The sequence below is a fragment of the Acipenser ruthenus genome, chromosome 29, assembly GCF_902713425.1.
Source record: "Acipenser ruthenus chromosome 29, fAciRut3.2 maternal haplotype, whole genome shotgun sequence".
NCBI classification, from domain to species: domain Eukaryota; kingdom Metazoa; phylum Chordata; class Actinopteri; order Acipenseriformes; family Acipenseridae; genus Acipenser; species Acipenser ruthenus.
Window position 1 is genome coordinate 2,688,547 of NC_081217.1, and position 16,622 is coordinate 2,705,168.

The following is a 16,622-nucleotide window of genomic DNA, read 5'->3' on the forward strand; positions in this document are numbered from 1 at the left end:
ACAGGTCACGTGACTGACTGGGCTGTGTTCAGCATAAGGCACATAGCAGTTAGCTGTTAGTGAAATGGTTATTTAACAATTAAACTTGGCAAGATTCCTTCCTCACCTTGAAACCAGTCTGTGAAACTCCTCCAAGGGGGACCTCCTTCCAATATCAAACTGCTCTTGAGAAAATAATGTGACTTGATCTGAAGAAAATGGACTCCGCAAGCATTGCCAACTTGATTTGACTCTGTTTCCGGCAGCAGGGAATTCTTACAAAAGCACAGATTTGTTACCTTGACGGTGATAACTAGTCAGCAAATCGCTCCCAATTACGCATAGGCTCTATTATCAAGTATCTATGGTTCAGCTTTGAGTTGCCTTCGATTCGGTCTCTTTCATGCAGTCCTGTGGCTCGGAGGCAAAGGGTGTCAAGATCCATTGTACTGTAGTTACACAACATCACACCCTTTTTTAATGAGCAGCGTACTGTACAGGGAGTACAGTGGCACCTACTAAAGAGCGTGATCCTGAGTACAGCTCCATGCGCATTACCGAGATCCCATCATGTGGGATTAAGATGAAAAGGTGTTTTTTTTTTTTTTTTTTTTTGACTTGATCGCCCACACGTTCCCCAAACTGTCACTGTTAAAACATATCTAAATGGTGTTCCGAATCCAGGGTCCAGCGCATTATAAATCAGCCTGTCTTGAGATTACTTGAAGAATGCAGTAAAAGTTGATGATAGATGCCACTGTGCCATGCGGATGATTGATGTCTAGCTGCCCCTGTTATTGAGCTGGAATTTATAATGGAGTTTTAGAACGAAGTTCTTCACACAGAGAAAACGAGTAATGGCTTTCTCATACCTGAACGTAGGTGCCTGGGGCTGCAGTGATAAAGGAATGAAGAATGCATCTTGCTGAGTGATTAAAGTAAGATGTGGCAATGGCACCTGCTCCAGCCAGCAATCCGTCCTCTGAGTATTTATGCATGTTCCCATTGAGGCTTTGTACTTATGCCAGCCGTGGGGAAAATACATTTCCTTGAGCCTTTTATGATTAACAGATGCACAGTTTTGACTTGTATGTACATATTTGCAATGTTATTATTTATTATTGACCGGTAAGGAAAAGGAGATTGAAATCACAATGGAGATTCGCCTGGCGGAAGCGACATGCAATCTATACCTCTAATTGTGTGCGTCATTTCTAAATAATTCCAGCATGTAGATTTCCATTCGTTTGCCGTACTGCTCAGTTCCGAAGAGTTCCAGGTCCTAGCTAGTTTAATAGCATGTACAAATCGGGTTCTGCTTAGGTAACCTGGTTCCAGGTACTTTGAAGGAGCAGTAAATGGAATCTTAAATACATGGAACTGGTCTAACAGTCTGACAAGCAGTCAGTACTGCGGATGTGAGACGCTTGTCTAGAATGTAAGAAGAGTCTTTTTCAACTCTGCAGTCTTTAGCTCTGTCTGACAGCTGTCGGCAAACCTGGCATTTAGTTCCTAGTTTGTATGGTCTGGTGTTCCTAAAGCAGATCATTTTGGCTGCCCCTTCCAGAAATGTCAACTCTGATGTGCACTGTAGACCACATGGTTTTTCATTTTTTCTTTTAGCAAATATGTAGCTGCAGGACATTTTCCCTGACCCCTTTAATTGGTTGCAGATCACAAGAGCTAGCTGTATGCGTTAGAGGTAAACAAAGTTAGACGAATTCGCTCTTGACTGTATTCTTTATTTTGCTCTTATTTGAATTGGATCTTATTTTCTACTGATTTTCCTGTACTTTTATAACTGCTCTTATCTGTAATGTGATATTGTGTAATGTGATATTTTGCAATATGATACTTTGTATTGTGATATTGTGTAACAACTGTAAGTCGCCCTAGATAAGGGTGTCTGCTGAGAAATAATTAATAATAATACATGTATGTGGAGTCCGTATTGTGAGGTCCTAAACAGTTCAATATGTCATTCATCCTTTTTTTTTTTTTTTTTTTAGTTGTGATTTATGTGGTTTTGAAATCGCCTGTTAGTGCTGTGCGAAACACAATAACCAGGAAAACAGGAAATGCAGACCACATCACCCAAGATGAGGTTTCAGTCTTCTCACTCTCCACACGACAGGCAGCTTTCTACTTGATTGCTACCTCCGGAGACTGAGGAAGCCATTTACTGTACCTACCCTTTCTAAGCTTCAGTAGCACTTTCACTGCCCCCTTATCATTGTGCATTGCAACTTATCATTCTCCGAATGCACTGTCTTCACTTTGAAAACTCTGACTCAACACACAACATACCATGCTGCTAAGAATTATTATGATCCCCTTTTCCTCTTGGAACTCCAGAGGATTCGAAATAAAAGTGAAAAAGTTCAACCAGGGTAACAAAAGCAACAGTATATCAAACACTTGAGTTGCTACACCTATCCCCACAGGGACAGAGCATTCCTGTTCAGATACAGGTCTCCATAACCTATTATCTGCCAAGCTACATACAGCAGAATGCTAGCATGCCTGCTGTGCCATTTTAAAAATGAAGATTTTACATCGTTCTAACAAAATCCCTTCTGCTAATTGGATTGTTATTGCCATTCCATGGAACTCAATTTTAAACGGTGTTGGAATCCATTTATTCATTGTGCCGCTTACATGAACAATCTAATCTAATCTCCCTGTTTGAGGAATGATTCTAAAATCATCAGTACCTCTCGCATGTAAAAGCCTCTCGAGCTGGAATCGGATTGGGGGTTTAACCCGTTTTGAAGAGGGGCAAGGGTCTGCTAATAAAGGCTTTGTTTCAGATGGGAAATCCCCAGCGTCCCAGCTGCTAAGGTGTGTTGCACGTGAGTAACGCTGTGTTGACTGTGCTTGTTTGCAGGCCGTGACGTCAGCAGCGAGCCGCGTCGTGGTCCAGCCGCTGGAGCTGGTGGCCCAGGGGTTTGGGCGCAGTCTTCGCTTGATCATGCAGGAGATCCCTTCGCTCTGGCAGCCCTTCTTCTTCCCCATCCTGCTCCTCTGCTTCCTCTGTGGGCTGCTGAGTTACATCTTCCGCCAGGGAGCAGGAGGGTGCACGCAGACCCCCGAGCCAAGCCCACGCAAAGCCCTCCGCTGGAGGTGACGCATGCAAACACTACCCCTTTTAGCCAAAATAGGTGCTTTTTATATACATGTGTTTTCTGATTCTAGCTTTTGGAAATAGCAGAGTGTACCTTTTGCTGTTTGATTGATGTTTGTTTTTGCTACTGCAGATTCTTGTTAATAAAACAGTCCATTTGCCCTACAGCTATGTATTTTCTTTATAGAGGAAATGGCTGTTTTCAACTTGTTACCCACCAATGAGGTGTTGCCATGGGAAGAATCAAGATATAACATAATAGAGTCTGTCAACACAAGTCTTAAATCAAGTATATTGCTTTTTTAAAGATTAAAAGTACTATTATTTTGGAGCAATAAACATACACTTTCCAGGACAGTTACTAACAAACGAGTTCCAGTAAATCTTACCCAGTATAGATTGCTGTAATTCCATTGGTCTTCCTATATTTAAAAAGCACACATTATGGTAACAGAGAATTGTTTTTTTTTAATGGTCATTTATTTGAAGCTGCTGGAGAAGGATATTGTAACCAGAGAGCCCTGCTCTCTGTATACTGTACTGTGGAAATAACGAGTTGTATGTATTTCCGTGTTGGTGCCTCCTTGCTGGGTAGCTGTAGGACTGCTGGGAAGGTCATTTCTACAAAAAGTGTGTTTGTTTTGTCTGACACGAGTAGTCTGGTTTTAATAAAAAAAAAAAAAAATTATTAAAAAAAAAAAAAAAAAAAAAGTTTTTGGGTAAATCATTACAACTGGAAACAGGAACAAATGACAAAATCGCAAAAAGTGTTTGGTTGTGTGTGCTGGGCGCAGTGTGCCGGATTTGCTTCTCGTTTTTATGTCGCTGTTGCTTCTAAAGTTTTTTATAGAAGCGTCTAGCCCTTGACAAAGACTTCTCTTTGAAGGATTGCTCTAATTTTAATAGCACCTTTCATGGTTATGCTTTAAGACAGCGGTGTCCAAAGCTGCCCCTTCCACTCCTGGTCTTTGTTCCAGCCCTATTCGAAATGGTTTAATTAAACCTATTAAACCTCCCTGCAGACCCTGAAGCAGTTCATTATATTGGTGTACCTGTTAAACCAGGAGTGGAACAGCCCTCTAGGACCGTGATTAAATTCATATGAAGTGCAATGAGTAACTGTTATTCCTACAATGTTCCACTTGATTTTTTTTTTTTTCAATCTGTCTGTAGAACTGGAGATTCACTGAACTTTAAAAAAGAAACACCATTACAATTGCCTTTTTTATATACAAAACATTTATTATAACAATATTAGTAATAGGATAATAGGATGCAGAAAGGGCAGGCGTCTGCAGACTTGTTTACCAGCAAGGTCAACCGGATTGGGCACAAGTAGTTTGCATCCAGCCATAGCTGTTCTTCACAACACACCCAAGCCTAGTATCTAAAGCAGCCTTCGGTGCTGTGCTGGACTGGACCATTCTAACCCTATCTAGTACACAGGTACAGGGTGTGATGGATGCCCACTCTAACCCTAGCTATTACACGGGCACATGTGTGATGGATGCCCACTCTAACCTTATCTAGTATACAGGTACAGGGTGTGATGTTTGTGTTTGTGTGTTAAGGAAGGTGAATAATAATAGTTTCATAGGTTGCACATATACTGTATTGCAGACTAATCTGAGAAATAGCACAGTAGGAAAGAACACTGCCCATTTTGCATCTTGTTGTTTTCACCGATAAATTGGGTCTTTGCTGCAGTTATTTTGCAGTAAAGGAGGTTTGACCAGGCTCTGCATTACACATAATGATTAATATATGTTGCCTATGAGGGTCTACTTATTATATTAGTCTTATCCATAACTATACAAACATTATCAGTGATAGAATATGAAGTAATACTAAAAACAAACCTCTTTGACCAGTGTTTCGACTAGAAGTCTCTCTGAAGACACAGAGAAAGACTTCTAGTCGAAACATTTGCCACAGAATTTAATGAAGTTTCTTTTGGCATTGCAACTGACTGTACATTAGGCTTTACAATACATACATACGACACCAGGAACAACAAATAAGGAAATAAAAAGGCACTGTATTCCAGACGTAATCTGGATCCCACAGGTTATATGCTGTATCTATGCCCATATACTTGTTAATGTGAACATTTGTATGATATATATATTTATATATTTCAAGTTGATATACCCTTATAAGGCAGGCAGCACACAAAGGCTCAGTATATTGAGCTGAAACATCCTGGCAGTGAAGAGGAGATGACACATACTCCATCAGACCTGATGATCCTTAACAGTAGCAGTGCATATGAATGCATGTGCTGTGATGCTCGTGTTTTGTAGCACACACAGCTAGCATTCTGGTCAGGTAGGTCAAAGGCTCCAAAAGCCGGGTATCCATTGCGGTTCACAAGTTATAAACTGCATTCCATTATACAATCCCTGCAGTGAATAACTAGCGCTCATTTTGAGTCCTGAGTAACCCCGCTCCCAGAGGATGCTTGCCATACCTCAGTGTGACCGCAGTGCAGCCCTGTCCAGAGAGGGTGCTGGGAAAGATTATCAGTGAGTTCCAGCCATTACCAGCCGATTTGGTTGGTGCCCGTTTGAACCATTTCGGTGCATTCAGAAATATACAGGGGCCTTTCGGAGGGCCAGTCTCTTACGTTCCAAACTTTCGTCCTTTTTTGTGGCCAGTTAGCTGAGCTCGGAGGAAGAGTAAAGCTTTGAAGAGCGTGTGTGTTTGGAGCGCAGGGCTGGCTGGACTCTGGGGAGGGCGTGCCCTACTGAACGAAGGCAGTCCTCTGCCTCCACTTCAAATGCCTGTTGCAAAGAGAAATGCATACAATAAGAATAGCGACAATTTTCAAAAGGCAGATGATTCTTACATTACTGAAGAGGGGAATAGTACGGGAATCCCAATAGCTTTGCCTCTCCGGTATGCTGTATTTTGTTTTCCATCAAGAAGTCTTGGAGATAATCCAAACTGAACCTGGTTTGATCCATCTTGCAACGGCTTGTTTTAGCTGTACAAGTCATCTTTGTCAGTGCCCAGCTTTATAAAGTGAGTTACTGTATAAACGGACGAAGAAGAACATGTAGCAATGGCATACTGGTCCATGTTGGAAAGCGTTCCAATCCAGTCACCATCATCTACCATGAGCATCACATTTCCTCACAAATATTTTAGATGCATGGGTCAAGTTCTGTTTCCCAGCCTGTGTAATTACCTGTGTGCCGCAGTGAAGAGGCCTGTCCGGCTGTCTGTCGCCAGAAAGCTCTCCCCTCTCAGTCTCTTCTGCTGCGCTGAGCCTCCTTTATACCTAAAGAGAAATGTACAAATCTGTGTTAATCTGCATTACAGTGAAAAGCGGCAGTGAAGCGGCGAATGAAAAGAAGTTTGATAAATGTTTAACCAAAAATGTACTTTTATTAAGATTTCACACTGCAACGTACATTATATTGGAAACCGCTGTATTGTTATGAAAGCAAGTAAAACAGACTACTGCCTTCATCAGCATAATTATTTAGTCATGACCGCTATACAGAGCTTAAACACTGTATCTGAAAATGAACTTAACGTAAACTGAAGACCAACAATAAATCGTCAAATCTTATATTGACACACAGAGCTTCAGCCTTGGTAGTGAAGTCTGATTGCTATGATTCAGCTACAGCGCTCTTAAACAGCAGCTTCTACTGGAAACAGTTTACTGCCATCACAGGATCAAGTGTCTCCCTACCTGTGTGAACTGGGGTGCTGAGAGCGATGCAGTTGATTGCCTGCTAACGAACAAACAGATTGAGAAGGCACTGCTGACAGTGGCACTTGTCAGTTTGAGTGTGCTGATGAATGAGGTCCCAGACAGGTGAAAGGTCTAACTGGTCTCCTGTGTAATGGGTTGCTTATCAGGAGATCTGAGCTGCGTGTCCAAGCTGTTTACCTTCAGGGGGCAAGAATGCACCAGAACCAGGAATGATTGATAATTGTATACGCAGTAATTATCAGTCCCCGTGTGTAGAAAGAGTTTGCCACGATAGATTTGGAAATGGCAGTTTCCCATGGTTTCTCCAAGTTTTGAATATGCTTTACCATACAGGCGGGACTGTGCAGGAAGTAAGTGCATTACAGAAGCAACAGACAGAGTACAATACTTTTACTCCTCTATAGAATCCCAGGTCACATGTACAGGGACAAACACACTGTTTTTTTGGACTCCATTGCGCTTTATAATGCAGGATGCAGTAACATCTCTTCCAGGTTCGGTGTCTCATTTTGCAGCAGTGTCTTTTCTTTATAATGCAGGATGCAGTAACATATATATATATGTATGTGTATGTGTTTTGTTTTTTAGACGTAACCCCATAACACTGCGCCCTTTCTTTTTGGCACTCAGTAGAATCTATTTAAACCCTCTTTATCAAATATACTGGTGAGTCCCGATATCCCTGTCTGCAGTTTTTTTCGGTAATACACACACACAGATCAGTGAAGTGGAAGACCACAGCAGGTGGTTGCTAGACATAGTGATTGATGAGAAGAGGGGGTCCCTTACCTTTCCCTGCAGAAGCTTTCACAGTGGGGGTCCCCCCTCTCCACACAGGAACACCGGGGGGAGCCTGCCCCAGCTCGCCCCTCACTCCGCACGCGCTCCACGGAGCGTTTCATCCTCAGCGAGCCCCGGTAACTGGAGAGGCCGTAGGGGACTGTGCGTCTGGAGAGAAAGGAAAGGGCAGAGACCGTCAGGAGAGGAGAAGGAGGGCCTTTCTTATACTGTACACACCCTGATACTTTTTACTGGTCTATTAATCCCTTTTCACTCCTTCTCTTTCCAATGCATTGCACGCAGAACGCTTAGACATTTAGTTAGCTGGTTTGTGATAGATCTAGGAGTTAGTTACCTACAGCATATTATATAGGACTTTGTAGTATTTGTGTGTGACTGATAGGAGAATTGAACCCTATAGCAAACAGGAAACGTGCATTTCTATAGTCAAATGCAGGAGTACTAAAGGAATCTTAAAGGGGTTATGTAAGGGTTTTCCTCCTCTGTTAGGCTTCTGTTCTTAAGCCTGTGTGGAAACCTCAGACTTGGCAATTACGTGAGTGCCTGCACATGTCAGCATTTTAGCATGTCAGCCTGTCCATCACAGTTAGTGATTCAATGATCAGAGACCAAGGCCAAAGGAAAAGAAATAACAGATCACTTACAGACTGCTGATAGGTTAGGTGGGAACTGAGATAACACTGAACTGTGATTGACACTTCCACTAACTGTTTTCCTTCAAACCTTCAGTTCAGCCGTTAGGAAAGCGAAACCCAACTTAATCCACTGGGAAGCCCACAATCTGGCAACAGTAAAAGCACACTGAATGAGTTTACGAGTTCTAGAATCTTGTATTGTGGACCAGTCTCCTTTATAATCACTTCTTAAGACATCAATAAACACGGGGGTATACACACACACACACACACTGCATATTAGATACAGCCTGCAGGTCTGCAGTGTTGAGTGGACAGTTATCATCCCTCTACAGCGGTCTGCAGCAGGGCTGGGGGTCAGTTCCTTGTTTTCAATTCCAATTCTATTTCCAATTCCTTTTAAAATTCCATTCCAATTCCCATTCCAATTCCAATTCCAATTCCAAAGCCTGGTCTGCTGTTTTGCGTGTAGTTACCTTTCCTACAGTAAATGCTGCAGTGGCAGCATTTTTTACATTTGCTGAAAGGCTCTCAAGTTTCATTACCTTCAAAATACTAGATCAAAACACCGATCCCGCTTTGTGCCTGCCGACTGCAATGCATTTGATGTGCCAGCAAACCCTGGAGAACGCATCAACACCTCACAGGGACAGTGCTGTGAAACTGTAGCTGTAAATTCATAGATTTGCAGGCGTAATGTCCACTGTCCGTTGTTAGCAGGAGTTGAGGAAGAGAGATTGTTTCATTACAGTAACACATCCATAGGTGAAAGGTAAGAAAGGTAACATTGACAGCACAGTAAGTCACACGTGGCAAGTCGTCTGAAACGGATTATAAATGACCCAAAGTAAAGAGTTTTGAAAGTGTCTGCAACCTCTACCCTGCAAGTCAAGCAATCCGTCAAATAAAGGACTTTCTCTACACGACAGCTTACAATAGCAGAGTTGGGACTGGATAGCCATGGGGTTAGCAAACCAGTTCCTTCAGCAAAACAACTACATCTGTATTAAGAACCACAGAAGACCTCTGGCACGACGGTATAAATTATTACAGCTAAATAAACCTCCTCTTTACTTGCTTGCCAAGCCTGCAGAATGGGCTGTTTCAGTGCTTGTGGATGTCAAGAGTCAGAAATCTGAGAGCATATGTGTGCCGTCATGCATGAACAGCAGCAGCTTTAAATCTCGCAGACACCCGCCTCAATCTGTGGAGGTCTAGCGCTCTGGCTGTCCGTTCTGCTCACGTCCTGAAGCCAGGGAGAGTGATAAGCATATAGACTACTCCATACTTCAGCAGACTTTCTGGCTCTTCAGACCCTCCACTGAGAAACCTGAGGGATCTGATGACAGTCTCTATGAGAGAGAGAGAAGCGGTTGCTTCAAGGCACTTGTACCAGAACAAAATGACAGATGGCGGTCCTGGGCAGGTGCAGGGAGTACAGCTGGCTGGGACGGAGCGAGTACAGAGAGTGAACAGACTGCCGGGCTCTTCACATCCTCCTGAAATGATTGCAAACTGAGCCCGAGTCTCATAAAACCATCATCCCCAAGAATGGTGTGTTGAAAGATTTAATACCTCATGCAAAGCCTAGCTCAGATTAAAGAGCAAAAGGCGCTATATGCAGCAAATGTATCATTTCCGGAGGTTAGTCTTAATTTTCAACCCGTTTTTAATCAGGTACTTACTAGGGGTGGGCTGGTACTTGTACTTCACTCATGAGTTGATTTCAAAACAATAAAAGCTGTCCTTTCCTCACCTTTACAACCAAGTACCAATCAACGGCAATTAACGTCTGCATTAAGTGTTTTAAAAGCCGATTGAAGAGAATGTTCCTCTCTCGCTTTGCTGATATTTTTACTGCCTCACTGAGGCCGTACACTGACATGAAAATCCCCCAATATTTACATGAAATATGAATGGTTTTTAAAACCTATTTCACGAGAACCAACATAGGCCGAATGCTAGCCGTTATAAATGAGGTCCAAGCTTAAGCTAAAAAAAAAACATCTGACTGACTGAACCAGGATCCCAAGGAGGAAAGCTGTTAGGTAATCACGCACATTACAGCTTCTTAGAGCCAGGGGAAAGTCATGAAACAGTACCACAGCTACCGCGGAGGTACACTTTGTAAAGCAAAACATCCTGCCGCTATGAGTCCCAGAGCTCCATCAACTACTTTATTAAATCACTTTAACATACAATAAATCTACATCTCAGGATTGTCAACAAGGACTTGAACGTCCCAAGAAACACTTCACCCCCAGAAATGGCAGTTCCTGCCTTCTTTGCTTTGATCTGTAATCTTGTTACTCAACACTTAAGCGTGATCCTTATTTTCCTTGTTTGAGCGCACATTTACACTGGCAACCAGACCCCAAAGCCTTTGATTACTGTTAATTGCTTCACAGTTTTATGCAGTAACTGGAATTATGAGGAATGTAATATATGTGCAATTTCAGAGAGAATAGGAAGGTGTAATCTAAGTCTCCAATTGCATCCATCAGTTTGAGACATTTTTTTTAAACTATTTTAACAAGTGCCTGTAAAACACACAATGGTGTGCCTAGTTAGGAACAGGTGTGCAATTAGGTGAACATTAAATGCTGAACTTGCTCAATTCTTAATTTAGTAGGCGTCACAAATGATGCAGTTACCAGAATTTGAAATGTCATTAAGTAGAACACGCTGCAAGAGAGAGAAGTCAATTAACTCAAACACTAGTTATTAGGAGAAGCATTGTTGGCTGTGATCCACTGAATATCTTGCACAATCAGGTTACCTGTGCTCTGAGACAAAGCCTCTTAAGATTCCAGCATGCACGGTCAAAGAGACACACCCTGTACAATAACTAGAATTGCATGCACTCTGAAACCCGAGGAGGGAAAAGCATCATCTTCCATTCGACAGCTTTCATTCATTCTTGTTAAAAAAAATCAAATTAAAAAATGGTCTCATTTATTCTACTGAGACGGGTGCTCTATAGATTTCTTTGTGGTCCAATTTAACCAGACCAGAAAGCCGAGAGATCATTCACAGACCGCTGCCAAACAGTTATCGCCTCCAACTGAATTTCTGTTGTTTCTTGGCTTGACACTCGCTCTTGGATGTCAGAGAAAGATAAAGTCAACTGTGCCAGATAAGCTGTAAAGCCCTTCAAAAAAAGATGGAGAAGCAAGACTTAATAAAATCACCACTCAATCACACATGTATCAATTTCAGAGACTGCTGCTGCAAGAACAGACTCTTCAATAAAAACTAGTCACAGTTTGCATTAAGTCTCCAAAAGTCTCTTCTCAGCCCCTTTATTATTTAAATTAAGGTCTCATGTTTAAAATCATAAAGTATTCAAGTCATGAAATCAAGGTTTATTTGCTGTTTCGCAGCACTTTTTTGACAATGTAATTGGTCAACACTTTAGTTGTGGGTTAGAGGCTATATTTTAACAACCCTCTGCAGGTGCTGGTTTCAGTTTACATGATTGTTCTTTGTGGATGTTAAGTATTTACTGCAAAGCTTTCTTCCCAGCTCCCCCTTCTCATATACTGGAGTGTGAAAAAACAAAGCAAGGGATCACTGCAACAAGAGAGTGCCGACTACTTCTGATGGTATAAATTTCACCTGGATACTCTATAAACTACATTTCGAAAGTGCATATTTATTTGGTCAGGTAAAAACTCCTGCTGTTACCCAGCAACTGAGGTGAAAGTACTTTTTTTATTTATTTGCATTAAGTGTACTATAACGTTACACTGCGCTGCAGCAAGGTCAATATAAACGTTTATGAAGAACTGCTAACTGCTAGAATGCCACTGACGTCCATCAATAAAAGACATTCCGTACATTTCTACAAGAAAACAAAGTGACAGCTTGAGCACCCACAAATCTTTGGTTACCTACCCTGTGTGTGACGACAATAACAAAGCAGGGCTAGACATGCCGTACTGTAGATGTAAAGTGCTGTGGCTCTACAGAAAGGCTTTCCATTTCCCTCAATAGAGATTCATTCTGTCTGGACTGCTGCAGAATTGCAGATAGCACACACCAGCCCTCATTTGATCTGTGCTCCCTCTAATGGCAGGCATGGGTAATTTCACCCCAGAAGCCACAGAGCGCTACTCTTTGCACACACTGGGCTATCCAGGTTTAACCTGATAAATTCCAGCTCCTTTATGAATACAGCAGCAGCATTGTTTAATTGAGACCCCCCCATCACCAGAGCTCAGTTTCTCGATGAACACACGTTACAAAAGTAATCAGCATTATACTTTTGAGATCCCCTTTGTTACTCGTGTATGGCCAGTATATGTCCTACTATTGCATGTGTTCTGAACGTTAACAAGGATATTACAACAGAGCTGGGCATTGTCTGAAATTTGGCAGCCTCTCTAAAAAATATAAAAACTGTATGGTGATTTGCTTAAAATGTAAAATCCAATGGCCAGAAGCTTACTGCTTTGTAGGTCCACTGGTAGTAAATGTGTGGGTATTCAAGGAGTTTTTAACTGTAACACAAACACAATTTAAGAGCAGCTTTTTGGACAAAGTTTCTTTAAGTGGGGTGAATGGTTTACATGTTGAGAGCTGCAGCTGAGTACAGTAGCTTCAGTGTTCTTTGATGTTTTTATTGCAGTGAATAAAGTGGGGGGGGGGGGCTTGTCTATGTGTCGTTCTGGTCCGCCAAAACTGTTTTTAATCCAAAAATATAATTCACTTTTTTTTTTTTTTTTTTTATATAATATTAGGACATGGCTGTAATCCAAGTTCAACCAATTGGAAAATGCAAATGAAAGAGCTATGAGAGTTATCACTGGTTAGGTACCAATCCCATCAAGAGCAAAGGCTGCACTGTCACTGTGCCTGCAGTTACAGTGCAATACATGTTACCTGACTACTAGGCTGGCAAGTGTACCAGAAAAAAAAACATGTTTAGTTATAGAGAAGTCAAATTGCTGTTACACTGTAGAACAGAAGATTGTATGACAATTGATAAAGAATCACATCACAAGTGTGTTTTTTTAATTTATGAATTAATGTTAAGTGAGTCAACACAAGAAGGATATATTTCAGTCACTTTTCTCTGCAGTTTAACCCAGTTGCATCAATGCTGTGCCACTATGGGACTGCACGAAAGGCAATACAGTGTGAGTAAGCAAAACACTGTTACAGGAAATTCACCAAACTGAATTCTTTCTCCATTACAATTCAGGTGCAATGGAGAAATAATTTACAGGAAACAAACTCAGTGGTGTTTGATTAAACTCCTAGTAAAACCAGGAATGGGTCAAACTGCAATGCAATGGGAGTCTTATTTCCATCCCTGAGGTATACTGTAGATCACAGCTAAAATGCAACTGAACAACAGCAGTCTCCGTCAATCCACAGTTTTCCTCACGTACGGATGGTGGAGGCTTGTGCTGGTGATGGATCGAGATTTTTGCACATGCCTGAATTTTTTATTGTCCCACGTATTTAAATAATTCATAGGGAGGTTCAAACCCCTAAAACCACGCCGCCTTTGTGTAATATCCAGTCCTGTCTATATGCCCCCAACCTAAAATAGTATAGAATACGTCGAGCCCTCCCTACAGGAGTTTGCAATTTCTTCACCGTACAAAACGATCGGGACCTCTGCGCTCTGGGCAAAGTTACATAGTTTAATTTAAACTGCATACATCTTGATACGGTTGAATGCAGGGTTAACCCTAATGAGCACAGATACCGTTACCGTATTCATCTCCACAAGACAAACACATCCGAGAGCAGAAAACAATCACACCGCGCTAAAGGAGCCGTGTCCTACACGGAATACATGGTGCCTGCCTACCACAACTCCCATGCCTTTCCATAGTCAAAAAGTCAAATACAAACCAACCCGTGAAATGAGTATCATTTTTAAAACTCGGGTCACTCACTCGGGTGTGTTGATCCAGATGATGTCTAGATGACAGTAATAAACGCATTCTTTGTCTTTGTAGGTGTAACAAGTACAGCGTTTGGATCTCCTGCGAGGTGCTGTAAACTCGCTGCCCGTGCTCGAAATCTTCTCGCCCGGATTACTCGCCGGCAGCGACCCGTTGGCTACACCGCGACCCAGAGCGGAGCTGGTGTCCACTGTGTTCACTGGGGTCGCCTCGTGTCCCGCCTGCTGTGTCAAGCTGGGTTCGCTGAATCCGGAATTGGGAGGTGGAGAACCTGTAACGACAGGATACATGTGAGATGAGAAATAAACAAACACACCGAAAAGTTGTCTTTGCATGCAGCAGAGGTGTATATGTTAGAATTTCAGTTAAATGTGAACCTTTCAACATACAGAATTAAAATAACTACTGTAGGCTGTAACACATTGATATTCACCATGGGGACTGATCAAAACACAATTACCGGCACATTCACTTCTAGGGACTGCTTCTGTTCTGCGGATGTTCCGAGCAGTTTAATTCGCCTGCGTGTTTGTTTTAGGTAAGTCTGCAGGATACGAGGCGCTCAGGTAAGTACTTGTTCCTTAAACAAGCCATGTATACCGCCTAACGAGACTGTCGCTCACAACTATTTCATTACATGACATTTAAAAATCGTTTTACTGTCTATTCAAACATCTGCGTACGATTAATTCATAAAGATTAAAACGCGTATTTAATAATAGTTGTCCACCTAAACGTTAATTCCAGTTATTAATAGCCCTATATCAGCGTTTATTAAATATGATACATAATTACAACTGATAATATTATTGTAGGTCTAATAACACCGTAGCTCATTGATGTCGGTGATGGACACACACACAGAAAGATACATATCAAAATCATTTCAAACATTTGTTTCCAAGTATTAGACAAAATGATGTTTCATTAATTTATTTATTTATTTTTGATCAAGAATAATAGTTCGTTGCTTAAGCGTGTCACCGCTATTAACACCGAGGAGAGGACATGCGTTTGAAGCTCGTGTGAAGCTACGCACGGATTCATAAAATCACCCTCACAAAATAACTTTCTGACGCGAAAAGGAATCAGTAGACACAATATTAGTGAACAATATAATAAAGATTTCAAGGGGTTCGCCTTGTTTTTTGCTTGTGATCCTGCATAGCGCTGGAATGCTGCTGTCATTTGAAACAACAGTTGTTGTAGCGCTGTTAAATTGATCTGATATTATTTATACAGTTCAAAATAGCCCTACTTATAATAAGATGAACAAACAGAGTTCCTAACTGTATTAACAATTTTCTTTTTTTAGAAGATTATACTGTTCATTGGCCTTAAATTACTAAAGCAATAATAATAATAATAATAATAATAATAATAATAATAATAATAATAATAATAATAATAATAATAATATAAGGATACAATTAAACACAAAGTTTCACACCCCAAAAACCTGTTTTAGTATTAAAGATTACTTCCTTTTTGAGGTGATTATAAATCTCTTTATTAGTCCAGTGCAGTTGATTTATTTTAAGTGTATGATTCAGTGTGGGATCTGAACTTTAGGCACAAGTTAATACACTAGGATTCAAGCGGCAGTCTTACCTTTTGCAAACGTAGCTGTTAGTCCTATTAGCAACCAAACCACCAGATCCATCAATAACACACTAGCCATGCCACAATAGCTCCAGGAGAGAAAATTAATTATTACAACGAAATTACAACTATCCAACAGAAACGAAATATAAATGTCATGCAAAGGACAAAGGAAAAAATGAAAAGAAAAAAAAAACGTATAAAAAATCCGTATTTTTTTCCCTCTCTTGTAAAGCAACAACTTGCATTAATATCCAAATAGCAGACAGGTTCCAATGCAGCTAAGGTCTAATGCAAAAAAAAACCGCACATTTTGTGTGTGTGCTGTGAGATCTCAGGTGTCCAGCATGCTTGCAGATCCAAGGGTCCCTTTGCCAGTCCTTTTTCCAAGCATTGAGAGTCGCCCCTAGCAGACATGCTCTCAGTGATCTGTGGAGATCAAACCTCGGGACGCTTTTTATAGTGTAACGCTTAGGCATGCAGGAGGCACCACCCGCAAGACAGGAACTCGATTGCAGAGCGAGTACCGCACACAGAGCACGCGAGGCTGCTGCTGCACTTGTTTCTGGATTGCGTGAACAGGGATACAGCACGGTGCAAAACGCGGGAGATTTGAAGTTGCTTGCTCTCTGGTAAAACACCATAACACCCGCCAGAGTGAGACCGGGGACGGTTGTAACAGGGGACGGTGGTAACACCTTGAATTTCTCCAATCAGAAGCAAGCTAGAGTGCCTTCACTCACTCGGCACATGATGCTCAGTTCAGGTCTCTGTGTCTGCCAATGGACAAGGAGCTGCCTGTGCCAACCTGAGATTTTATCACCTAGGAGAGA

The 16,622-nt window shown here is 41.6% G+C and overlaps 2 protein-coding genes across 3 annotated transcripts in view; one reads left to right on the forward strand and one right to left on the reverse strand.

Moving 5' to 3' along the window:
• LOC131702038 (chloride channel CLIC-like protein 1) overlaps positions 1–3,270 on the forward strand; it is a 34,086-nt gene extending 30,816 nt beyond the window's left edge. For both annotated transcript variants that reach the window (XM_059003473.1, XM_059003472.1), the window contains one exon: positions 2,867–3,270. In XM_059003473.1, the coding sequence (XP_058859456.1) occupies positions 2,867–3,106 (240 nt within the window). In that variant the 3' untranslated portion in view covers positions 3,107–3,270. The remainder of the gene's footprint in view (positions 1–2,866) is intronic.
• Positions 3,271–4,324: 1,054 nt separating this feature from the next.
• On the reverse strand, positions 4,325–16,419 carry LOC117964461 (endothelin-3-like). Its single transcript, XM_034907940.2, has 5 exons — positions 15,799–16,419; positions 14,179–14,458; positions 7,620–7,778; positions 6,294–6,386; positions 4,325–5,886 (listed from the first exon to the last, which is right to left on the reverse strand). Exons 1-5 carry the CDS (start codon positions 15,866–15,868, stop codon positions 5,847–5,849), a joined length of 642 nt encoding a protein of 213 aa, XP_034763831.2. The 5' UTR covers positions 15,869–16,419; the 3' UTR covers positions 4,325–5,846.
• Between the last annotated feature and the right edge of the window lie 203 nt (positions 16,420–16,622).